The sequence below is a fragment of the Oncorhynchus kisutch genome, linkage group LG5, assembly GCF_002021735.2.
Source record: "Oncorhynchus kisutch isolate 150728-3 linkage group LG5, Okis_V2, whole genome shotgun sequence".
NCBI classification, from domain to species: Eukaryota; Metazoa; Chordata; class Actinopteri; order Salmoniformes; family Salmonidae; genus Oncorhynchus; species Oncorhynchus kisutch.
The window spans coordinates 3,707,899-3,734,006 of NC_034178.2; the positions used below are offsets into that span (position 1 = coordinate 3,707,899).

General features: G+C 41.9%; 2 protein-coding genes across 13 annotated transcripts in view; one reads left to right on the forward strand and one right to left on the reverse strand.

Moving 5' to 3' along the window:
• The first annotated feature begins 146 nt into the window (after nt 1-146).
• On the forward strand, nt 147-14,551 carry LOC109890358 (dTDP-D-glucose 4,6-dehydratase). 3 transcript variants are annotated; one of them, XM_031824122.1, is made up of 13 exons: nt 147-549; nt 714-780; nt 1,448-1,516; nt 6,179-6,269; nt 6,399-6,541; nt 6,603-6,626; nt 11,320-11,418; nt 11,526-11,585; nt 11,817-11,860; nt 11,979-12,144; nt 12,268-12,323; nt 12,472-12,569; nt 12,673-14,064. In XM_031824122.1, the coding sequence occupies exons 1-13, from the start codon at nt 503-505 to the stop codon at nt 12,762-12,764; spliced, it is 1,056 nt and encodes a 351-aa protein (XP_031679982.1). In that variant the 5' UTR covers nt 147-502; the 3' UTR covers nt 12,765-14,064. The 3 variants fall into 3 exon arrangements, with proteins under 3 accessions (XP_031679982.1, XP_031679983.1, XP_031679984.1); XM_031824123.1 differs by lacking the exon at nt 6,603-6,626 and having other exon boundaries at nt 148-549; nt 12,673-14,551; XM_031824124.1 differs by lacking the exon at nt 6,603-6,626 and having other exon boundaries at nt 148-549; nt 6,399-6,484.
• LOC109890521 (ATP-dependent RNA helicase DDX3X-like) overlaps nt 13,071-26,108 on the reverse strand; it is a 19,768-nt gene continuing 6,730 nt past the window's right edge. Inside the window, exons 1-17 of one of the 10 annotated variants that reach the window (XM_031824115.1) lie at nt 24,636-24,650; nt 24,035-24,082; nt 23,180-23,515; nt 22,715-23,039; nt 22,471-22,578; nt 22,184-22,283; nt 21,810-21,945; nt 21,473-21,669; nt 20,943-21,103; nt 19,555-19,699; nt 19,169-19,313; nt 18,133-18,183; nt 17,153-17,334; nt 16,805-16,922; nt 16,534-16,687; nt 16,292-16,422; nt 13,071-16,123 (exon numbers count right to left, since the gene is read on the reverse strand). In XM_031824115.1, the coding sequence (XP_031679975.1) occupies nt 16,038-16,123; nt 16,292-16,422; nt 16,534-16,687; nt 16,805-16,922; nt 17,153-17,334; nt 18,133-18,183; nt 19,169-19,313; nt 19,555-19,699; nt 20,943-21,103; nt 21,473-21,669; nt 21,810-21,945; nt 22,184-22,283; nt 22,471-22,578; nt 22,715-23,039; nt 23,180-23,327 (2,187 nt within the window). In that variant the 5' untranslated portion in view covers nt 23,328-23,515; nt 24,035-24,082; nt 24,636-24,650 and the 3' untranslated portion in view covers nt 13,071-16,037. Of the gene's footprint in view, nt 16,124-16,291; nt 16,423-16,533; nt 16,688-16,804; nt 16,923-17,152; nt 17,335-18,132; nt 18,184-19,168; nt 19,314-19,554; nt 19,700-20,942; nt 21,104-21,472; nt 21,670-21,809; nt 21,946-22,183; nt 22,284-22,470; nt 22,579-22,714; nt 23,040-23,179; nt 23,516-24,034; nt 24,083-24,635; nt 24,687-26,108 lie in introns of those variants that run through there. The other 9 variants (XM_031824113.1, XM_031824112.1, XM_031824119.1 and 6 more) reach the window with 9 other exon arrangements.

Here is a 26,108-nt window from a genome sequence, read left to right on the forward strand (position 1 = left end):
ATTTAGGTTTCACCTAATCATAAAGGACCTCTACTCACGTCAAAGCTACAAGCCAATCAGAGAGCGATAAAAGGGTGGGCACTAAAACGGCCCAACTCAACGCAGGCCTCTGATACGTGTCAACATTGCCATAAAGCGACAAAAGACTGTCGCAAAAGTTGCACATTACATTTTGCTGATGTTGGTTTCTACTGTATCAACTGCTTCTGACATGAACTGGTGACAACACAAACATCTGAGTAATGTAATCTAGCTGTTCGTTAACGTGTTGTCGATGTGCTTCGCTTTAGAATGGCCTCAATCATTTAAAATCAGTTCCTGCATATAGTTTATGAGATTATCTCTTGTTTACTCAACACTAAGACACACTCCAGCACAGGTAAGCTAGTTAGCTAGCTAAGGTAGGCATAATTTATGTCACTAGGCGAGCGCCTTTGGGCTTCAATGAAAACTGAAGATCCAGGAGAAGAGTTGTGAGGAGACATCAACAGGTTGTGCGAGGATGGACTTTGTCAAAACGGTCCTGGTGACTGGAGGGGCAGGTTTCATGTAAGTAACAGTTAGCAAATCATCATCATCATAATGACAATCAGTAGTGTTCTGACAAAGACTTAAACTACAGAAAACAAGCAAGTTGAATCTACAATGTATGTAAAATATGAGATTTCATTGCATACTATACATGTTTCATCTGTAACTCTTTCCCAATACAGTGGGTCCCATTTTGTCTGCTCCCTAGTCAACAGGCACCCAGATTGGCGTATCATCAACTTTGACAATGTGAGTAGGAGCTAAATGTGCTTTCCTGTAAGACAGATTCAAGCCCTGTTCAAGCTGGGGCCTCTTGTTCCCTTTGCCGCCAAGGTGCAACATAGACATGGAACACTGGTCACTTTAATAATGTTTACATTCTGTTTTACCCATTTCATATGTATATACTGTATTATAGTCAAGGTTTATCCTATTCAACTATTGCTGTACATAAACTATTCTATCCTACGTATTCTTCAGATATACTGATATACTTTATATCAGTGGTTCCCAGATATACTACATATTCTATCCATAATTACAGTAGTCCAGCTGTCCATATATTTATACTCCGGACTCTGACATTGCTTGTCCTAATATTTCTATATTTCTTAATACCATTCTTCTACTTTTTTTTGACTTGTGTGTATTGTTAGATATTACTGCACTGTTGGAGCTAGGAACACAAGCATTTCGCTACACCCGCAATAACATCTGCAAAATATGTGTATGTGACCAATAAGATTTGATTTGATTTGACAACACATTTCACTGCACATATCCGGTGTATGTGGGGAAAAAAACGATGTGAAGCTTATTTCCCATACACCCTAACTACCACATTATGTGACTGTAGAATTCCAAGTTGTCATCATTTCCTGTGAGTGACTGTGTAACTTTTCCTGGTCCCGTACAGCTGGACTACTGTTCCAATCTCAGGAACCTGGAGTCTGTAGAGGAGAATGAGAACTACACCTTTATCAGGGTGAGAGAACTGCCAAGTCCTGCTGTTATGTAACATCACTGTATATGGAGTGCCAGTGTCACGAGACAGGGATGTCCTCTCTCCCCTCCTGTTTGCACTGGCAATTGAACCTCTTGCAGAAATAATTAGACAGGACTCAAATGTAACAGGTATCCGTATTGATAAACATGAATATATACTAATTTGCCAACGATCTTCTTATATACCTGACTAATATTTTAAACTCAATGTCCCCCTTGTTCAAAATATTTTCGGAATACTCAAAAATCTCAGGATATGAAATTAACATTGAAAAAAACTGAAATAATGGCAATTAGAAAAGTAATAACTCATGAACTACAGCAATCCTTTGTGGACCATAAAAAAGATGAAATACTTAGGATACTTAATAAGTGACAACAAACAACAAATATATAAAGTTAACTTTATCCCATTACTCAACAACATGAAAGCATATCTAATTAAATGGAACAATCTCACCATAAATCTTACAGTTAGATTAACCTCTTTGGAATGTCATAGCTCCCAAAGTTTTATATTTTACTGAACAAAAATATGAACGCAACATGCAACAATTTCAAAGATTTTGCTGAGTTAAAGTTCATGTAAGGAAATCAGTCAATTGAAATGAATTCATTAGACCCGAATCTATGGATTTCACATGACTGGGAGTACAGATATGCATCTGTTGGTCACAGATGCCTTAAAAAAGGGTGTGGATCAAAAAAACAGTTAGTATCTGGTGTGACCACCATTTGCCTCATGCATCATGACACATCTTCACAAAGAGTTGATCAGGCTGTTGATTTTGGCCTGTGGAATGTTGAATCCATGTTCGAATCCAGGCTGTATCACATCTGACCGTGATTTGGGAATCCCATAGGATGGCACACAATTGGCCCAGCGTCGTCCGGGTTTGGCCGGGATAGGTCGTTATTGTACATAAGAATTTGTTCCTGACTGACTTGCCTAGTTAAATAAAGGTACAAATAAAATCAAAATGATCATACTGAAATATGAGGTGATGGTGGCGGATGAATGGCACAATGAGCCTCAAGATCTTGTCATGGTGTCTCTGTGCATTAACATTTCCATTAATAAAATGCTATTGTGTTCGTTGTTCGGAGTTTATGCCCATACCATAACCCCACCGCCACCCATGGGGCACTCTGTTCACAACGTTGACATCAGCAAACCACTCACCCATACGACTCCATACATGTGGTCTGCAGTTGAGGCCAGTTGGACGTGCTGACAAATTCTCTAAAACAACATTGGAGGCGGCTTACGGTAGAGAAATTAACATTCAATTATCTGGCAAAAGCTCTGGTGGACAGTGCTGCAGTCAGCCTGCCAATTGCACTCTCCCTCAACATCTGTGGAATTGTGTTGTGTGACAAAACTGCACAATTTAGAGTGGCCTTTAATTGTCTCCAGCACAAGGTGCACCTATGTAATGACATGCTGTTTAATCAGCTTCTTTATATGTCACACATGTCAGGTGGATTATCTTGGCAAAGGAGAAATGCTCACTAACAGGGATGTAAACAAATGTGTGCACAACATTCGAGAGAAATAAGCTTTTTGTGGGTATGGAACATTTCTCTTATCTTTTATTTCAGCTCATGGAACATGGGACCAACATTTTACATACATTTTTGTTTATTTATTTATTTGTTATTTTTGTTCTGTGTATTTTCAGTTATATACCAATTAACCCACCGAAGACATTATTTACAAATGTATACTCAGCCATAACAGACTTCATATGGGCAATTACCACTGAATAAAAATGATAGTTTGTAACATCTTCCTAAGTCTGAGGGTGTTTTTTAACTTTCCAGATATGGAATGGTATCAACTCGCCACCCAAGGCTTTTACTTGCAACATGTTGTTAAACACAGTAAAGAGGAACAATGGGTACATATTGAAGATGCGCATGCTCTTCCCCAGAATTTTCTTTAAGTGTCTGTTTTCAAAGGATGGAACTAAGAACATGAACAACTTCATAGTTAACAACAGTAACAACATGGAAGAAAATGAAACATATTCTACAAGAACCAATTTCACTCCCTCTGGAACAATCCTTGGATAGCTTTTCAGAGTTCTCTGATAAATTGGCCCACATGGAAAATTGAAGGCATAGAAACCATAAATTACACAAGAATAGGAAATACAATTATTTCCATGACAGATTTAAAAATGCATTTTGGACAGACCAATGTAGACAATTTCAAATAAATGAAACTTAAAGGTTTTATATCTTGAAATTTTGACCTGAAAGCTTTTGGACATCAGAGCAATGTTGAGGGAATCCTATTTGTGTCATGAAAAGATATTCATATGAAAGGCAATACACTGCTCAAAAACATAAAGGGAACACTAAAATAACACATCCTAGATCTGAATGAATGAAATATTCTTATTAAATACTTTTTTCTTTACATAGTTGAATGTGCTGACAACAAAATGACACAAAAATGATCAATGGAAATCAAATTTATCAACCCATGGAGGTCTGGATTTGGAGTCACACTCAAAATTAAAGTGGAAAACCACACTACAGGCTGATCCAACTTTGATGTAATGTCCTTAAAACAAGTCAAAATGAGGCTCAGTAGTGTGTGTGGCCTCCACACGTGCCTGTATGACCTCCCTACAACGCCTGGGCATGCTCCTGATGAGGTGGCAGATGGTCTCCTGAGGGATCTCCTCCCAGACCTGGACTAAAGCATCCGCCAACTCCCGGACAGTCTGTGGTGCAACGTGGCGTTGGTGGATGGAGCGAGACATGATGTCCCAGATGTGCTCAATTGGATTCAGGTCTGGGGAACAGGCGGGCCAGTCCATAGCATCAATGCCTTCCTCTTGCAGGAACTGCTGACACACTCCAGCCACAGGAGGTCTAGCATTGTCTTGTATTAGGAGGAACCCAGGGCCAACCGGACCAGCATATGGTCTCACAAGGGGTCTGAGGATCTCATCTCGGTACCTAATGGCAGTCAGGCTACCTCTGGCGAGCACATGGAGGGCTGTGCGGCCCCCCCAAAGAAATGCCACCCACACCATGACTGACCCACCGCCAAACCGGTCATGCTGGAGGATGTTGCAGGCAGCAGAACGTTCTCCACGGCGTCTCCATACTCTGCCACGTCTGTCACATGTGCTCAGTGTGAACCTGCTTTCATCTGTGAAGAGCACAGGGCGTAAGTGGCGAATTTGCCAATCTTGGTGTTCTCTGGCAAATGCCAAACGTCCTGCACGGTGTTGGGCTGTAAGCACAAGCCCCACCTGTGGACGTCGGGCCCTCATACCACCCTCATGGAGTCTGTTTCTGACCGTTTGAGCAGACACATGCACATTTTTGGCCTGCTGGAGGTCATTTTGCAGGGCTCTGGCAGTGCTCCTCCTGCTCCTCCTTGCACAAAGGCGGAGGTAGCGGCCCTGCTGCTGGGTTGTTGCCCTCCTACAGCCTCCTCCACGTCTCCTGATGTACTAGCCTGTCTCCTGGTAGCGCCTCCATGCTCTGGACACTACACTGACAGACACAGCAAACCTTCTTGCCACAGCTCGCATTGATGTGCCATCCTGGATGAGCTGCACTACCTGAGCCACTTGTGTGGGTTGTAGACTCCGTCTCATGCTACCACTAGAGTGAAAGCACCGCCAGCATTCAAAAGTGACCAAAACATCAGCCAGGAAGCATAGGAACTGAGAAGTGGTCTGTGGTCACCACCTGCAGAACCACTCCTTTATTGGGGGTGTCTTGCTAATTTCCTATAATTTCCACCTGTTGTCTATTCCATTTGCACAACAGCATGTGGAATTTATTGTCAATCAGTGTTGCTTCCTAAGTGGACAGTTTGATTTCACAGAAGTGTGATTGACTTGGAGTTACATTGTGTTGTTTAAGTGTTCCCTTTATTTTTTTGAGCAGTGTATATACAAAACCTTGCACAAAAAAAGCCTAATGAACTAACAATGTCTTAGAAAAACATAATGAACAAAATTACAGTTAATGACAATATATGCTTAATCCAGTATAAACTAATGTATACAATGTATTATACGAGACAAAATTCACAAATTCTACAGCACAACTAACAATGACTCAATAATTCATGCCTTCTAGGAGTGCTATGGTCCAAAGGTTTTGTGTGGAGTTAGAAAGATAGTTGTCAGAAGTTGTACAATGTCAGTTTACTTTTAATCCGTCTTTCTGCATATTTCAAGACATGGCATATAGGGGTGTGGTCAGATACCGAATGGGTTGGACAATTATATTGAATAAACTATTACTTAAATACTGGCAGTATAATGATACTCCAACATTAAGAGAATGGAAGAATCAAATGCTTTATTATTTAAACATTGAAAAAAGATCTGTCTAGGACAGAAACAAAATAACACAATTTGAAGTCATATGGGGCAGAGTCTTAAAAGCGTTACAAACAAGATATTGTGTGGTTACGGTGGGAACATTTGGGTCTGAGTACGTATGGTGTGATTAATGTTTGGAAATGTATGAATGTTAAGTTGTTTATTGTTTTTGTCTATGTATGTTTTTGTTTATTGTAAAAGAATATATATATATATATTTTTTTAATCATAAAGACTGTTAGCTTGAATATGTGTCATGGTTTGTCCCTTTTCTTAAACAGGGGGATATATGCAATCCACGCTTGGTAAACCACATCTTTGCAACAGAAAGCATCGACATTGTATTTCACTTTGCGGCTCAAACACATGTTGGTAAGAAATGACTTTTTACTGTTTAGATTGTGTTGTTACCATGCCAAAACAATCAAAGGCATTGTTGACAACACTCAGTGACCCATAGAGCAAGACATTCATCCATATGCTTCTGTGCCCCCTTTTCAGAGACGTCCTTCTTATGGCCGTCCAGATACCACATGGTGAACGTGGAGGGGACAAGGGTGCTACTGAAAGCAGCTTTTGAGGCCAAGGTGGAGAAGTTTATTTACATTAGTACAGATGAGGTGTATGGAGAGAGTCTGTATAAGGTCAGTCCACTCATATCATTTTCACTGATATCCTGACATAAATATCATAACTTTTTGTAAGGTGTATGGAGAGAGTCTGTATAAGGTCAGTCCACTCATATCATTTTCACTGATATCCTGACGTAAATATCATTACTTTTTGTAAGGTGTATGGAGAGAGTCTGTATAAGGTCAGTCCACTCATCATTTTCACTGATATCCTGACATAAATATCATAACTTTTTGTAAGGTGTATGGAGAGAGTCTGTATAAGGTCAGTCCACTCATATCATTTTCACTGATATCCTGACGTAAATATCATTACTTTTTGTAAGGTGTATGGAGAGAGTCTGTATAAGGTCAGTCCACTCATATCATTTTCACTGATATCCTGACGTAAATATCATTACTTTTTGTAAGGTGTATGGAGAGAGTCTGTATAAGGTCAGTCCACTCATATCATTTTCACTGATATCCTGACGTAAATATCATTACTTTTTGTAAGGTGTATGGAGAGAGTCTGTATAAGGTCAGTCCACTCATATCATTTTCACTGATATCCTGACGTAAATATCATAACTTTTTGTAAGGTGTATGGAGAGAGTCTGTATAAGGTCAGTCCACTCATATCATTTTCACTGATATCCTGACGTAAATATCATTACTTTTTGTAAGGTGTATGGAGAGAGTCTGTATAAGGTCAGTCCACTCATATCATTTTCACTGATATCCTGATGTAAATATCATCACTTTTTGTAAGGTGTATGGAGAGAGTCTGTATAAGGTCAGTCCACTCATATCATTTTCACTGATATCCTGACGTAAATATCATCACTTTTTGTAAGGTGTATGGAGAGAGTCTGTATAAGGTCAGTCCACTCATATCATTTTCACTGATATCCTGACGTAAATATCATCACCTTTTGTAAGGTGTATGGAGAGAGTCTGTATAAGGTCAGTCCACTCATCATTTTCACTGATATCCTGACGTAAATATCATCACTTTTTGTAAGGTGTATAGAGAGAGTCTGTATAAGGTCAGTCCACTCATATCATTTTCACTGATATCCTGACGTAAATATCATCACTTTTTGTAAGGTGTATGGAGAGAGTCTGTATAAGGTCAGTCCACTCATATCATTTTCACTGATATCCTGACGTAAATATCATCACCTTTTGTAAGGTGTATGGAGAGAGTCTGTATAAGGTCAGTCCGCTCATATCATTTTCACTGATATCCTGACGTAAATATCATAACTTTTTGTAAGGTGTATGGAGAGAGTCTGTATAAGGTCAGTCCACTCATATCATTTTCACTGATATCCTGACGTAAATATCATCACTTTTTGTAAGGTGTATGGAGAGAGTCTGTATAAGGTCAGTCCACTCATATCATTTTCACTGATATCCTGACGTAAATATCATCACCTTTTGTAAGGTGTATGGAGAGAGTCTGTATAAGGTCAGTCCGCTCATATCATTTTCACTGATATCCTGACGTAAATATCATAACTTTTTGTAAGGTGTATGGAGAGAGTCTGTATAAGGTCAGTCCACTCATATCATTTTCACTGATATCCTGACGTAAATATCATCACTTTTTGTAAGGTGTATGGAGAGAGTCTGTATAAGGTCAGTCCACTCATATCATTTTCACTGATATCCTGACGTAAATATCATAACTTTTTGTAAGGTGTATGGAGAGAGTCTGTATAAGGTCAGTCCACTCATATCATTTTCACTGATATCCTGACGTAAATATCATCACCTTTTGTAAGGTGTATGGAGAGAGTCTGTATAAGGTCAGTCCACTCATATCATTTTCACTGATATCCTGACGTAAATATCATAACTTTTTGTAAGGTGTATGGAGAGAGTCTGTATAAGGTCAGTCCACTCATATCATTTTCACTGATATCCTGACGTAAATATCATAACTTTTTGTAAGGTGTATGGAGAGAGTCTGTATAAGGTCAGTCCACTCATATCATTTTCACTGATATCCTGACGTAAATATCATAACTTTTTGTAAGGTGTATGGAGAGAGTCTGTATAAGGTCAGTCCACTCATATCATTTTCACTGATATCCTGACGTAAATATCATAACTTTTTGTAAGGTGTATGGAGAGAGTCTGTATAAGGTCAGTCCACTCATATCATTTTCACTGATATCCTGACATAAATATCATAACTTTTTGTAAGGTGTATGGAGAGAGTCTGTATAAGGTCAGTCCACTCATATCATTTTCACTGATATCCTGACGTAAATATCATTACTTTTTGTAAGGTGTATGGAGAGAGTCTGTATAAGGTCAGTCCACTCATATCATTTTCACTGATATCCTGACATAAATATCATAACTTTTTGTAAGGTGTATGGAGAGAGTCTGTATAAGGTCAGTCCACTCATATCATTTTCACTGATATCCTGACGTAAATATCATTACTTTTTGTAAGGTGTATGGAGAGAGTCTGTATAAGGTCAGTCCACTCATATCATTTTCACTGATATCCTGACGTAAATATCATTACTTTTTGTAAGGTGTATGGAGAGAGTCTGTATAAGGTCAGTCCACTCATATCATTTTCACTGATATCCTGACGTAAATATCATTACTTTTTGTAAGGTGTATGGAGAGAGTCTGTATAAGGTCAGTCCACTCATATCATTTTCACTGATATCCTGACGTAAATATCATAACTTTTTGTAAGGTGTATGGAGAGAGTCTGTATAAGGTCAGTCCACTCATATCATTTTCACTGATATCCTGACGTAAATATCATTACTTTTTGTAAGGTGTATGGAGAGAGTCTGTATAAGGTCAGTCCACTCATATCATTTTCACTGATATCCTGATGTAAATATCATCACTTTTTGTAAGGTGTATGGAGAGAGTCTGTATAAGGTCAGTCCACTCATATCATTTTCACTGATATCCTGACGTAAATATCATCACTTTTTGTAAGGTGTATGGAGAGAGTCTGTATAAGGTCAGTCCACTCATATCATTTTCACTGATATCCTGACGTAAATATCATCACCTTTTGTAAGGTGTATGGAGAGAGTCTGTATAAGGTCAGTCCACTCATCATTTTCACTGATATCCTGACGTAAATATCATCACTTTTTGTAAGGTGTATAGAGAGAGTCTGTATAAGGTCAGTCCACTCATATCATTTTCACTGATATCCTGACGTAAATATCATCACTTTTTGTAAGGTGTATGGAGAGAGTCTGTATAAGGTCAGTCCACTCATATCATTTTCACTGATATCCTGACGTAAATATCATCACCTTTTGTAAGGTGTATGGAGAGAGTCTGTATAAGGTCAGTCCGCTCATATCATTTTCACTGATATCCTGACGTAAATATCATAACTTTTTGTAAGGTGTATGGAGAGAGTCTGTATAAGGTCAGTCCACTCATATCATTTTCACTGATATCCTGACGTAAATATCATCACTTTTTGTAAGGTGTATGGAGAGAGTCTGTATAAGGTCAGTCCACTCATATCATTTTCACTGATATCCTGACGTAAATATCATCACCTTTTGTAAGGTGTATGGAGAGAGTCTGTATAAGGTCAGTCCGCTCATATCATTTTCACTGATATCCTGACGTAAATATCATAACTTTTTGTAAGGTGTATGGAGAGAGTCTGTATAAGGTCAGTCCACTCATATCATTTTCACTGATATCCTGACGTAAATATCATCACTTTTTGTAAGGTGTATGGAGAGAGTCTGTATAAGGTCAGTCCACTCATATCATTTTCACTGATATCCTGACGTAAATATCATAACTTTTTGTAAGGTGTATGGAGAGAGTCTGTATAAGGTCAGTCCACTCATATCATTTTCACTGATATCCTGACGTAAATATCATCACCTTTTGTAAGGTGTATGGAGAGAGTCTGTATAAGGTCAGTCCACTCATATCATTTTCACTGATATCCTGACGTAAATATCATAACTTTTTGTAAGGTGTATGGAGAGAGTCTGTATAAGGTCAGTCCACTCATATCATTTTCACTGATATCCTGACGTAAATATCATAACTTTTTGTAAGGTGTATGGAGAGAGTCTGTATAAGGTCAGTCCACTCATATCATTTTCACTGATATCCTGACGTAAATATCATAACTTTTTGTAAGGTGTATGGAGAGAGTCTGTATAAGGTCAGTCCACTCATATCATTTTCACTGATATCCTGACGTAAATATCATAACTTTTTGTAAGGTGTATGGAGAGAGTCTGTATAAGGTCAGTCCACTCATATCATTTTCACTGATATCCTGACGTAAATATCATAACTTTTTGTAAGGTGTATGGAGAGAGTCTGTATAAGGTCAGTCCGCTCATATCATTTTCACTGATATCCTGACGTAAATATCATCACCTTTTGTAAGGTGTATGGAGAGAGTCTGTATAAGGTCAGTCCACTCATATCATTTTCACTGATATCCTGACGTAAATATCATAACTTTTTGTAAGGTGTATGGAGAGAGTCTGTATAAGGTCAGTCCACTCATATCATTTTCACTGATATCCTGACGTAAATATCATCACCTTTTGTAAGGTGTATGGAGAGAGTCTGTATAAGGTCAGTCCACTCATATCATTTTCACTGATATCCTGACATAAATATAACTTTTTGTAAGGTGTATGCCACATTTACATTTGAACTCCAAGTTTTTGGGTGCCACTTCTCCACTTCTTTTGCCATTTTTTAAGGTTCTTTGTCTGCAGTACTGTCAGTCCCCAGTGTTAAAAGCGGTCTTTTTTACCCCCATGCAGGAATTAGATGAAACCAGCCCAAGAAGACCCAACAACCCATACTCGGTGTCTAAAGCAGCTGCTGAGTGTCTTGTATTGTCCTACAGGGAGAGACACAAGGTAGTAAATACTGTCAACAGACATACCACAGTTATAACCAAGTTTTTCTGTGAGGCATGTACACATTTTTGTATTATTTTGTATTAATATTTGGCTTTTTCTTTCAGTTTCCTGTTATAATAACAAGGAGCAATAATGTATATGGACCCAGACAGTACTTGGAGAAGGTCAATATAGTATCTATATTTTTTATCAGTGGTTCCCAACCTTTTCCATTACTGTACCACCAACTGAATTTTGCTCTGCCCGGAGTACCCTCTAATGTGCATTTTACCAGTAACCCTATGGTTTCATGAGTCTTCTCAAGTACCCCAGGTCGTGAACCACAGTTCTATATATTTCTGTTGTGTGTCTGGTCTCTTAAGATGTCTCAACAAACTTTTTTTTTTTACCCCCAGGTCATTCCAAAATTTGTGTCCTTCCTTCAGCTGAACAAAAAATGGTAAATACTTCAACTTTAAGAGAGCACTGACATCATCCCAGACTATGTGGACATCTTTTACTTCATATGTTATTGTTTCAAATAAAGCCTACATATCCCATGCTCCTCTCTGCCACAGTACCATCCAAGGGACCAGCCCCCAATCTCGCCACTTCCTGTACGTGGATGATGCCATTGAAGCATTCCACACCATCCTGGAGAGGGGGACGGTGGGAGAAACCTACAACATCGGGACCGACTTCGAGATATCCATCATTCAACTAGCCAGAGAACTTATCAAGATGGTAGGAAACCCATCATTCAACTAGCCAGATAATTTATCAAGATGGTGGGTGAAGTGTGTGTCTGGTCACTCTGTAGTCCTCTTTATTAGATGTCTTTCAGTGGATCAGTAATGTGTGTTACAGGTCAGGCATGTACCTGATGCAGAACTGGACGACTGGTTGGAGTTTGTGCCTGACCGGTGAGTGAAGTATAAGGGGATCACACTAAACACTTTGAGCCTTTACTTCCTTTGAGCATGTCTTTGCCATGGAAACCAGTGTGAGAAAGGCAAGCTGGGTGATTGGCTCCTAAGACACTGACATTGTTGAACCTCTCACCCACCCAAGGCCAGTGGTTGACCTGAGGTACCCTGTGAACTGTGAGAAGCTGTGGAGGCTGGGCTGGAAGCCTGCAGTGTCATGGGCAGAGGGTATCAGAAGGACAGGTACAGTACATGAACACATTACTCTATGGATTCCTTAGATTGACTTTCATATATTTTAGCACAAGGGGTGAATCTCTAAAGTGTCCTCTCCATTGTTTTTCAGTCAAATGGTACCAAGAGAATCCAGACTTCTGGCCAGATGTCAAACCAGAAGACCAACCAATTACCTTTGAGCCCGATACCAGAGACCAATAAGCACATAGATCCTCGTCCTGTATTCGTGGTCACCAACCCTGTTCCTGGAGAGCTACAGGGGGTGCTGGCTTTTGTTCCAGCCCTGTATTAACACATCTGGTTCAATTGATTAATCTTACTTAGAGTTGACCTCCACTAGTCAAACCATCAGCTCAATCACTGTGGGTGTGCAAGGGAACACTTATTTTTTTAAATGTTTTACTAATGAAGGTGGAATGGAATATATTTATCATAGTCAATAAATAACTTCATAGCGCAGGCTTGAATGTTAAACTCTGGACACATGATATACAAAAGTTGGTTAAGTATTTGCAAGTCAAAACTTTTAATTTTGGTAAAATCATACAATAAATGCACAGGTGTTTTCTCGTGCAGTGCACAGCCTCTAAACTAGTACATAAAGCAAATACAAACTAGTGGGCGACTCAGTGGCGTTCAGGGGAGTGTCTGGCCAGCCGAAAGCTCTCCAACCTCTCCTCTCCGCAGCTTCACATTTCCATTCATACGTTTCATCCAAACCTTTACTTTTCAGACTCAGTCAGCCAATGTTACTGTAAGACTCACCACACACACACACACACACACACACTCCACAGAACACACACAGAGGCCCAAATATGCAAATACAACAGAGCAGAGCCACATGTTTTCTTTCTTTAAGATTGCCATGTGCCAGACATTTGCTGGGGGAGGGAAGAAAACCCTCAAAAACAAGGAAAAGCTAATTGAATTGGAGAGAATCTGGACACTTCTTGCACTGGTACAATATTTTTTAGAAAATGTTATCACTTTTATCCAAACCTTGGCATTGGTTGTTTGTTTCAAATTTTGTTCGCCAATTAAACGTTAAGGTTGATTAGACGGTGTGGCCAGTACTACTAGAAGTAACAGGTGTGGATTTTGATTTGAGTCCAATATGACTGACATTAAAAAGCTCACACTACCCCGAAAAATATAAATTTCCACGCATACCGGTGACATTCAACATTCAAGTGCCAGTGTTTTTGTACTGTCTTTTGGTCAAGTTCCTTAAACTATCACTTTAGGCTTATAAAAATAAATATTTCTCAAAAATGCTTAATAAATTACACAAACTAGCAGCAAAAGTAGAATCTAGTAATCTGTGTGCAAATAGCTCAATTCTCAGACTGCTACTGAACTAACACCTGGTCCCAAATAAATCCTGGTTTAAATAGTGATAACCCGTCCCCTTTCGTAAACAAGCTGCGTTTTTCACAATCTCCTCACACACAAAATTCGGAAGCTTTAAGGACACACACTCAAGACATTTATATAAAACTCTAGATGTGCAATAAAATGTTTTTTTTTTAAACTTGATGGCTGTTAAGTAACATCACAAAGGGGCCTAGACCTAACTTAGGTAGCACCATTCAATCTTAAATTAACACAATACTGTCAGTGCATCTGCTTCATAACCACTTATTAATTCAAAATGTCAAGGCACGACAGACACACTGAGAATATATACCTATTGCACTTAAAATGCCATTTTCTAGCCAACATTGGGCCTCCCTCCTATATAAGGAGGAAGCCTGGATGCCAGCTATAGTAGTAAACTGGCCAGTGGTTTTACATAATACATCAAGGCGGCCCAACCCTACAAAGGGAAGAATAGCTGCATTGGTTCTGTGTCAGAAATCAAGGATAGTTAAAGCACCCCCGTCTTTGGCCGGGTCGCGTGGGCTAGATTCACCAGCCAGGATACACAGGAAAACCACATTGCCTCTTAAAATGGTGCACTGGTAAATAAACTGCACTTCCCATCACCCTTTGCTACGTGTGCAATTCAGTTTGCTCGTCTGTACATTGCTGACCCTTAACTTCTGACCTTCCTACGCTCTCTGAGGAGGAAGAGCGTGTGTCTTTAAACAGTTAACCCGAGAATGTCCTTCGGATTCAAACGCAGCTTGAAAAAGAGAACTAAATTAAAAGGTGTAAGAGAACGACATTTTGTAATGAAATAAAAGCCTGCTGCAGAATTTCCTTTTGCATTTTTTTTTAACTCCTTGACCAAAAAACAACAACACTTGCATGCGTATTTCATCCCAGGATGGCCTTGACAAAAAGCAAAGCCACCCAGGTTACTGTGTGGTCCTATGGCAACCATTCGAACTTCACTTTCTATATGGCAAGTGCTGTTTTAGAATTGACCAGTTTAAGAAACATTCTCTCAGAAGGATGGATATTTGTCAATTTCCATCCTCCAAAATGTTTAAGTAAAAAAGCTCAATCAAAAACTAAATTCACCCACCAGGCAGCTAGAAGTTGCTTCACTAGGTGCCACAATGCCAAGTCAATTTGTTAGTGGGGAACTGAACTTTGAGCATCGACTTGCTCAAATAGCTTGTATGTATGAACATACCATTTAAATATTCCATTTTAAAATCGTACAACTGGAATGGCTCGTTTAGTGAAGACTACCATATTCCTCTCCAGGATAGAGTGAGCGAAAAATATTTTGAACTCTTTTTTTCCTTGAAGTGCACTTTCGTCACACAAGGGTTTGAAAACCTATAGCGGAATTCTCATTGGATGGCTGCAACATGCGGTCGGAGCTAGTTTGAGCCATCAGATTACCCTGTGACAAATTTGAAGCTCAAATGGACAAATGACTCACTCAAAAGTCATGTCATCTCAGTGTTTGCCAAGGTTGGATATTTAGTTCAAGCTTATTTTGCTTTCCTTCCGAATAAAATAACAAAACCACATTTAAACCCCAAAACAAAAAATATATAATTTAGTTCTTGTTGGCCAGGTTTTAGCCAGTTATGACGCTTAAAAGAAAATACAGATAAAACAATCTAATTGTTAAAGGCACAGTACATTTACAAACAAATGATCCTCAGTTTGTTTTGTTACAAAGAAAGAAAAAGCAGTTGTCGTGAAAGAAAAAAATGAACTGCAAGTCCCAAGATCCTAAATACGCTATAGTCACTTCGGGCGGCCACACGATGACTCCAGAGCCTGGCGGTGCCATGTTTCTTTAGGAATCGCTCAGTGGCTCCAGCTTTCCTCTTGGTCAGCTGTCCTCTCGGTCCCCCGTCTCTCAGCTCCATTTTTTGGATAAGCGGTCAGAGAATCACAGCTGGTAATGTACTGCAGTCTGTTTGGAAGCTACACGGGGGTTTATATAGTCTGGCTTAGGTTACACATGTGGTTTCCTTATCAGTGAGTTTGGCGTGGCGCGACCCACTGCGATGGTAGGGGGGGGGGGGGGGGTGTAGGTAGATGGGGATAGGGTTGGAGGGATGTTTAGTTGCCCCACCAGTCCACTCCCCCCTGATGAGTGTAGTTTCCTCCATAGCCGTCACTGGTGTAGAAGTTGCCTCCAAAGCCACCTGTGGTGGGGGGGGATCAGGACAGTGTTAAGAGAATTAGGACTGTGTGGAGCATGGTTGGAATTAAACACTAACTCTTGTACTTGTGTCCTAAGAATTGTGGGATAGACCAACAGTAATATTTATACCCAAATGTTGCTCCAGTGTGAGGTTTTAACTGATATTTACCGCCGCCACCGAATCCACGGTTTCCTCCGTGTCCACCAGGCTGGCGTCCACCACGACCCCCGAACCCTCCAGTGCTGCCGCCGCCACTGGTCTGACGGTAGTCCCTAGCTCCGAAGCCACCAGAGGTGAACCTAAACAGAGAGGATGAGTCAGTGATTAAGAGAGTGAAACATCTCTAAACCCTTGTACTTCTGCTCCTTTATGTAGGAGTGTGTGTGTAAGCATGTGATGTGTGTGTGTACCTCTTGGAGCGTCCGCGGGTGTTACTCTTGTGCTGGTGTTCATAGGCCAGGCTCTCCAGCCAGGAGGGTACTTCCTGTTTGGCCTCCACTAGGATGTCCAGAAGGTCCTTGGTGATGTTGCCATTCTTATCGTTGAAGAATGACGTGGCCAGACCTGGGAGAGGAGAGGGTTCACCATGTTACAGTCAAATAGTTATCTAAATTTTTTTAAAATTGCATTACTTGTCGTTGAGTGGTGAGTTGAGAGTTCTTGAATGTTGTAGAGGCTTACCCAGGTTGCCTACACGTCCAGTACGGCCAATACGGTGGACGTACTCCTCTATATCGCTGGGCAGGTCAAAGTTGATGACGTGCTTGACATTGGAGATGTCCAGGCCACGGGCAGCCACCTGGTACAAGAGACCGAATTCAACTATTGGCCGCCTTGTTGGAACAGAAGCATGTTAGCTCCCTTTTTAAATGACCCCAACATGCAACCATATTGCAAAACAAAGACCAGGCCTTGAACAGTATTGAACAAAGACCTAGTTGTGTTTGGGCTTTATCATTTGTCAACCAATATATTTTACCTGTCACAGAGCTGTAGAATTCAAACCAAAATGTCAGCTTGCAGACTCACCGCCGTGGCGACCAGGATGGGGCAGCGTCCCGAGCGGAACTGGTGCAGAGCCTCCTCTCGGTCCCTCTGGGAGCGGTCGCCATGGATACTGGTGCAGGCGTATCCCTCACGGTACAGGAAGTCCTCCAGGGCATCCGCTCCCTTCTTGGTTTCCACAAACACCAGCGTCAGAGAGTTCTTACCTGGGGAGGAGAAGGATGACCGGTGAGTCACTGCTTAAAAATGTTCAGATATACAGAATCTATTTCTAACAGACATGGCCTCAGTTTCTGATATGGGAGGCTTAGCGTCAGGTCTCGTGGCATTTCGTGGCATTTCTATCTGCAACGTTCAGCGCTTGCTCAGTACCCTCCTAAATGAGCCCCAGGGGAGACATTACAGGTATGGAAACAGCATCTACCCACTACCCCCTGTGGGAGTAGGAGAGAGGAGAAACATCCATAGTGTTGCTAAGAAATGGAAGCTCTGGCAAAGAAAAGCTGCATATCTAAAGCTGTGTCGGGCTACTCTACAGTGAGTCGTGATGCATGATGACCAGAGGGCTTCTTCAAAATGTTTAAAATGTTACAGCCCATTCAGATGAGATATGTTTGAACATGTTTCTCCATCTGGTAGAATAGTGGATCATGTTATTGATTTTTCTACCTGCAGTGAACATTTTGCAAGCTGCCGTGGCCATCATAACAAAAGCATATGTGTAGGAAATGGCAAACGGTTGCAGTAGCAAGCAGGATGTGTGCTAAACAAATCAACCCCCCCCACACACACAAAGGAGACAACACCCTTCAAAACAGTTTATGACCTCACAATGACAACCACACTAGATGGCTGATCAGAACCAACGGGACCTTCTCGCCTGGACACAAATGGATGACTACTATGGGTAACCAATACAGGCCAAGCAATAAATCAATAAACTGAAATATGAAATGAGATACAAGCTTCTACATCCACTTTAGTAATAATAAATTCCTACTTACCAGGTTTCTCTATGTTTTCACCTGCATTGTCCTGAACTTCACTCGGAATGACTTTGGATAAAACCAAACCCGATGATAAACTCATTGCAGTTTCAACAGTTCATAAGTGACATTAAAAGGGGGAGGCTAGCCAACAGAGATCAGAAAACCCAATGGCCGCCATTAATGGTACCAACAAGTTCCAATACGACCTCATTATTAGAATGTTATTGTTGAGGAACATTTGGTGCCAACATGGAGGATGGTTTCCTGAACTCTGTGTGTACATGGCTCTGCATAGGAGTAACTGGGGGTTGGGGATACTAGGCAGGGACAGTTTATGATAGCCAACATACCTAAGCTAGAGTACAAGTCTTCACCTCACATCTGACCCTATGACACTACCAACACTGGGTCACGTTCAACACACAAAAACTGCCCACTGAACAAAACCCAGGCTTATGACCATCTGAAAGAACAGAATACCTAATGCAATCAATACTAGACCCTCACAGCTGAATGGTTACCCATCTTCTAAGATCTATAGCTTACATCTGACAAGCTTTAAAATCAGGAACTAGCCTAGTGTTAGGAGCAGGTGGAATCTGCTGGGAAGATGTCCTATCAAAGACATGTCTGCATATTCAATCAATGATTAGCTTCAGGATTTAGTTAGATTTGAATAAAGCCAGCTGATGTTGGGAAATCATGCCGTTGCAGATTCCACCTAGCCCAACTGATCAAGTCAACATATTCATAAGACACCAAGGGGCTATTTAAACACAGGGTTTCTCAACTCCAGTCCTCAAACACCCACTGTCCACACAGGTTAATTTCAACCAATCAAAGCTTCCTTCAGATAACTCAATGCCCTTACCAACCACATATCAATGTATATACAATTGTTGCTTAATTGGAGTAAAATCCAGAACACAGTGAGCGAGTCCCCAGGATGAGCTTTGAGAAACCCTGCACTACAAGTAAAAGTTCCAGTAAGTAACACACAGGGACAGGAGAGGGGGGTTGAGCCAGCAACAGGTATAGTCCAGGTAGTTACCTGTAGCATTGAGCAAGTCCAGGAGGAAGGACCTCTTGTCACCGTCCTCCACCCACACCACCTTCTGGGTGATGTTCTCAGAGGTAGAGCCCACTCTTCCCACTGCCAGGAAGATATACTCCTCCAGGAAGTCACGCGCCAGGATCTGACCGAGGGGTTTGTGTTATTGTTGTGGAGCCAACATGGAGGACAGTTTATTAAGTGTGTGTGGAAAGGTGGGTTAATACACCATAGAGAGGACATATGGCAAATAACACCTTTCCTCATTAAGCACAATACTTTTGACAAATACATAAGCAATTGTGGAGACTGGAAAGTAACAATTATTGTCCATGTACCATGATCTCTTTAGGAAAGGGAGTTTAACACCATGTGGGTGTGAGTACCTGGATTTCCTTGGGGAAGGTAGCGCTGAACATCATGGTCTGACGGATGCCTTTAGGGGGCATGGTGTCCTGCTCCACGATGCGTCTGATCTGGGGCTCAAAACCCATGTCCAACATCCGGTCAGCCTCATCCAGCACCAGATAACTAACAGAAACAGGGTCAGGGATTGGCTGTAGACCTGTTTTCCCATCATAGTCGCATGGGTATGTAGGATTCCTTTCCTGTCCAGCAGGCCAATTCAACTAATCAATAGTCTGATAAGCTGCATCAGGAGATTTAGAGCTGGGCTACGCAATATGGTCTCAGCTCTTGCTTGCACTCTGATGGACTAGGTGGAATGAATCATATTGCCCACATGTACGCAATTCATCTAGAGCTTCATTTGCACAGCGCTAGTATTACTAGAGAACATTGGTTATGTAATTATTGCCCCAGAATGTCTTATTCCAGAGGACGATTCAGATGGGTTAAGTTTATTTCCCCAAACTGCCCCGTAATTAATTATTTTCCTATTCAATAAATTGACAGTTATGACGGAAACCTGGAGGTTTTATTCTAGGTGTGAAGATATATTTCAACATGTCCAGGTGACAACAGGCTACACTGATAACTAGAGCTTAGCTCCCAAGTTTCTAAACTATACCAAGCCAGCTTTGGATTGAGGAAGTACAATCATAAGGGTATTTTAGCATTCTGCAGTAGAAAACGTCCTTAAAAGGCCCCCATTCCACAGATGCGAGCTAAATAGCAGACTTGCGATGCATTTTTCGGCTATGGATGAGAAAGGGAAGTTGTCATTTCCAAAAGTTTAGCTACGTTGTAATGGTGCTTTGCGATCTATTAACAGCAAGTGTTCGATTAAATATGCACAAAAAAACATTCAATTAATTGCAACAAAACGTAAACAAAAGCATTCACTGAAAGTTGGTACATGTAGGCCCTTCATACATACACTTAAAAACCCATCTAAATCAGTTGTTTCTTGCTCAAACCATGAGCAACGCCTGTCAAACTCAAGACATTTCTCTCAAAAGACAGGGATATTGAGTCGCACATGACTAGTATTATCAGAGTACTTTGGAGATGCAGGAAAGTAGTAAATCCAGCTGGAAAAACCTAGCTACTTAAAAATGACAGACATGGAAGATTTGGACAGGACTTAAATCACAGATGGGAATTCTGTGAACAAATCACCACATCTCCCCCAGTAAAACTAACCCAATACGAATAGGGCTTAGGTTATTAATCTAGGTAAAGTGCCTAGTGACTGGGCTCTGGGGCTTTGTAACTTGTCTACACCTTTCAAAAACAATGAAGTCAAGAACCAGACGCTATGTCTGGGACAGCTCAGTCTGCCAGCAGTCCAGCATGTTGGAAGTCTACTCACTTGCAGTAGTCGAGGCCGATCTTGCCCCTCTCCATCATGTCCACCAGGCGTCCAGGTGTAGCCACCAGCAGGTGACAGCCTCGCTCCAGGTCTCTGATCTGCTGGCCAATGTCAGCCCCTCCGTACACCACACAAGGACGCACACGGGACCGGTATGCAAACTACAGCAGGAGAGAGGGGTGGAAGAGGGTGAATACAGGGTACAGAGATGGAGAGAGAAGGGAGAGGGGGAATACGGGGTACAGAGAGAGAAGGCAGGGAAAGGGACAAGAGGAGAGAGAAAGGAGAACACAAACAATGATTGTGTGTTACACTGCAGTTCCCTAACACCAACCGTGGCTGGTTGGCCGTCAACACAAAAACAGAGACAAAGAGATAGAGGCCCACTGGCAGACCGCTACCGACCTAGCTGGTATTGATGCTGATGGGATATCTGTCCCCTCTGTGTGTGTGGTCACATTGCGTGGGTGTGTCAAGCATTTTGCTACACCCGCAATAACATCCCAGGTGAGAGGAGGGCAGTTGCTTACCTTTCTGGCCTCTTCATAGATCTGCAGGGCCAGTTCTCTGGTGGGGGCCAGGACCAGAGCGAGGGGATACTGCTTACGGCGACCATACTTTCCATTGTCCTGTCCTCCAGACTTCTGGGCAGCGAGGGCTTCTCCTGGGCCTTCAGTGTAGATCTGACTCAGTACAGGCAACAGGAACGCAGCAGTCTTACCGGAACCTGAGAGACCACAGTTTATATTAGTCATATACCTATACTTAAATCAACTACAGTACAATAAAGTTGTCGTAAGTCATATCTGCATATAGCTCTCCAGACCAATCCAATTTGAAGTGGTTCTAGTTCGCTCTGGATCTAACCTGTCTGGGCGCAGGCCATCAGGTCCCTCTTGTTCTTGATGATTGGAATGGCGTACTTCTGGACCGGAGTGGGCCGAGTGTAGCGGGTCAGGGCAATGTTACTCATGATGATCTCTCCCATCTCTACGTCTTGGAACTGAAATATGAAGACAAACCAGTCACTCAAATGAACACCAAACAGCTTTCACACAACTCTGTTTCAGAGGGAAGGGGGGGGGTATGTGCAGGGGGATCAACAGCACCACAAGCTGCTCAGTAGAGCCCATGGGAAATGCTTCTGGTTTTGAAGAATACTAACAAAATGCTGACTAATAGGACATGAGGGTTACTGGATCTGAAACAGGGTTATTTGGCTAGAATACTTGGGGACTCACGCTGTCAATGTGATGGGGGCAGTTTTGGCCAGTGGCCTCAACGGGAATGTCATCGTAATTGTCAAAGTTAATCCCTGTGTTGCCACCAGCGAACAGCTCCCTGGGGAGAAGCAGAAACACAGAAGGTCAGGAAAGTGACAGAAAAAGGTCAACGTGACCATTTTAACGAGAGGGGATGTTGATAAGGGACAGCGGATAGCGATGTATTGTAAAATTACATTGGTAACTACTCATTATTGAAATATCATTAGTATGCAGAAAGGGGGGTAGGTTAGGTTACTACTCACTGTTCCAGGCGCTCATTGGCCTGAGTGGGTTTGGACCAGTCCTCGTCATCCCTGGACTCCTCCACCCAGCGGCTGTTTCCACTGCCTCCAAACCCTCCACGCTGGTAACTGTCAAGCATAACATAACCACAGGGGTCAGGAAAGCTAGCTTGCTAATGAGTTGCCTCATGGTACAGCACAGAACTCTGAGGAACCTGAAAACTGCTGGCTAAGGGCTTGGGAGTGAATTCTCTAGTCTTCTCACCTTCCTCGGGGTGCACTCCCGCCGTTGTTGAAAAAAGCAGACTTTCCCCTGTCGGGACGTGCGCCGAAGCTGGTGTAGGCATCTTTAGTCGTGTTCCAGCCGCCGCCATCTTTGTTGTCGTAGACTCCAAACATGCCGGCATTCTGCATAGGCTGTACCGGGTTGTAGGACCCACCCCTTCCGCCGCGGAAACCTCCACCCCCCCTGCCCCTCTCCATGCGAGGCGGGCCACTGTTGTACCTGTTGCCCCCATTCATGCGGTTGTCGTGGTAACCATTCTGCACGAAGCCATTGTTGCGTCCACCGTCCCAACCGCCAGGCGTATCTTGGGTAAAAACAGAAAGGAAATAGAGGGGAGACATGTTGACTCCCATAGTACAAGAGGGTTTCCTCCTCACACGCAGTCAATACGTTGTTTATTGGTCCATTTGCACAGATATTCTTTAGTTGTTGCTGTCACAGTACCCAATCTCACAGACACCACAGGCTGGGAACAACACAGGGGCAGCGGCAGAGCAGCACCCCTAGAGCACTTAGAGGTTGTGCACAACGGTGGTAGGCAGTAATGGACCCTATAGGAAGAGAGATTTGGACCAAGTTGGCCTAGTTCCATTTCAGCCTCTAACTACTTCCGCTTAGCCTTTCTATGTTAACAGATTGGAACAACCTGGATGGCTGTAAGAAATGTGTTGAGGTCCTTTAGAGCTAGTAGGAGTTAGGGGCACAATGGAACCACGCCCTTCTTGGTTCCTTTGGCTTTAACATCCCAGATACCCACCACTTGTTACCTCATGGATGCCTCTGAAAAGGGAAATACTTCAATTAAAAAGGACCTAGCTTATTTTCCCAGTAAACAATGCACAAGCCATACAAAACAGTATACACAAGTCAATAATTTGGCTCATTAACTAGGGTCCCAATTAAGGAACATTTGTTATGCAAGCAGCATTAATTTGCTAATACCTACCACTTTCAATTCCACACACAAATAAATAGATACATTGCAATTAAGCAGTATGTTGGAATGACATAACTAATGGAGGCTGTTTTTTGTTTGAACAAAATGTAAGCATGTGAGCGGATGCCAACACCCTTAATGTAGGAAAAAGCCAGTCGTGTCTTCATTTCACCCATGGGAATGTGGTTTTAAAGATGTAATTTGAGAGCCTCCAGTCCCCTTGTCTAAATGCACGTGGCCTTGTTTTCTAATCGAATTGAGTGAGACCACTGTTCTGGTAGGCAATTTAATTAAAACATGCAGAATAAAATAAAGACGCCAGAGCTTCCCTCAGCCAAAGAGCGGACTGTAAAGGGACTTACAGCTTCCTGGTGCCATTGACAAGGCGCTCGGTCTAGAGAAAGCATCTGCTGCAAAAAAAAAAAAGTGTCATGGGGGGAGGGGCTTCATGATGAAAACATGCTGCCGATGTACTGCGAATGTTGGCCAGTAAGAGCAGGGAAATGGAGTGGTTGATGGTTTGTCAACGTAGTTCCCAGATGCGGTCACAAAATGGACTCCAGAACATTGGATATGCACGGTTTTGTGTCCGTCTTCCCATAGTGTCTTTTGGGATGAGAAAAACAAGCTGCTGGCTATATAAGATGGGGATTCTAACGCAACCTTCACTTCACTGTTTCCAACTAGTGGAGAAAATCAACAGTCGGGTCACCCTCTAGCTGACCTTGTCCCAGCCCAGCGAGAAGAAATTGTCAAGATAAAACTAAAGCTAATTGTCTGGGGGTATTTTTTAAGGGAATTTCACAACATTGTTGCTAGCTCAATCAATTTCGTGAAATGTTTATTATGGGCCACTACAATGCATTATGGCATTCTTGACCACTAGAGGGCCAGGGCATTTTTACGGTGTCCAACTGGCATACCTCATCGAGGTGGTACTGTTGATGGGGGGACGACACTTACCATTTTTGGAAGCCTCTTGGTTCCGTAAATGAGGTGGAATGTAACAGGTCCCTAGAGAGACAGACTTGTGAACACAAGGGAAGTACTGTACACAAACACGTCAAAGGTCTAATGGGTTCCTAGTCTTTTTCTAGGGATGTCTCAATCCCTTTAATTTAATAGGGATTCATTTAATAGGGATTAAGTAGCCTATATGGCCTGTTTGATTAAATAAGCAAATTGGAAAACTGTCTTGTATCCCAAATGATAAGAGCATGAATTTGCTAAAAACAAATAAGTGAAATTTAAATCACTTGATGGCATCTTATACCTAAATGAACCTAGTAATACACTGATGGAAATGTGAGTCAGTCCCAATAGTTTAAAGCTCCCTACTCTAGTCTCTTTCCCACAAAGGCCAGGGATGTCAGGAATGGGATGTTTCGTGGGCCTTTGATTGGACAGTAGAGGTCGACCGATTAATCGGAATGGCCGATTTCAAGTTTTCATAACAATCGGGAATCGGTATATTTGGGCGCCGATTAATATATATATAATAATTATACCTGTATTTAACTAGGTAAGCCAGTTAAGAACACATTCCTATTTTCAATGACAGCCTAGGAACAGTGGCTTAACTGCCTTGTTCAGGGGCAGAAAGACAGATTTTCACCTTGTCAGCTCGGGGGAGCCAATCTTGCAACCTTACAGTTAACTAGTCCAACGCAATAACGACCTGCCTCTCTCTCGTTGCACTCCACAAGGAGACTGCCTGTTACACGAATGCAGTAAGCCAAGGTAAGTTGCTAGCTAGCATTAAACTTCTTATAAAAAACAATCATAATCACTAGTTAACTACACATGGCTGATGATATTACTAGATATCTAGTGTGTCCTGCGTTGCATATAATCTGACTGAACATACAAGTATCTAAGTATCTGACTGAGCCTTGGTAGGCAGAAGCAGGCGCATAAACATTCATTCAAACAGCACTTTGGTGCGGTTTGCCAGCAGCTCTTCGTTGTGCGTCAAGCACTGCGCTGTTTATGACTTCAAGCCTATCAACTCCCGAGATGAGGCTGGTGTAACCAAAGTGAAATGGCTGGCTAGTTAGCGCGCGCTAATAGCGTTTCAAACCTCACTCGCGCTGAGCCTTCTAGCCGTTACCCATTGCTCTGCATGGGTAACGCTGCTTCGATGGTGGCTGTTGTCGTTGTGTTGCTGGTTCGAGCCCAGGGAGGAGCGTGGAGAGGGATGGAAGCTGTACTGTTACACTGGCAATACTAAAGTGTCTATAAGAACATCCAATAGTCAAAGGTTAATGAAATACAAATGGTATCGAGGGAAATAGTCCTATAATTCCTACAACCTGAAACTTCTTACCTGGGAATATTGAAGACTCATGTGAAAAGGAACCGCCAGCTTTCATATGTTCTCATGTTCTGAGCAAGGAACCGAAACGTTAGCTTTCTTACATAGCACATATTGCACTT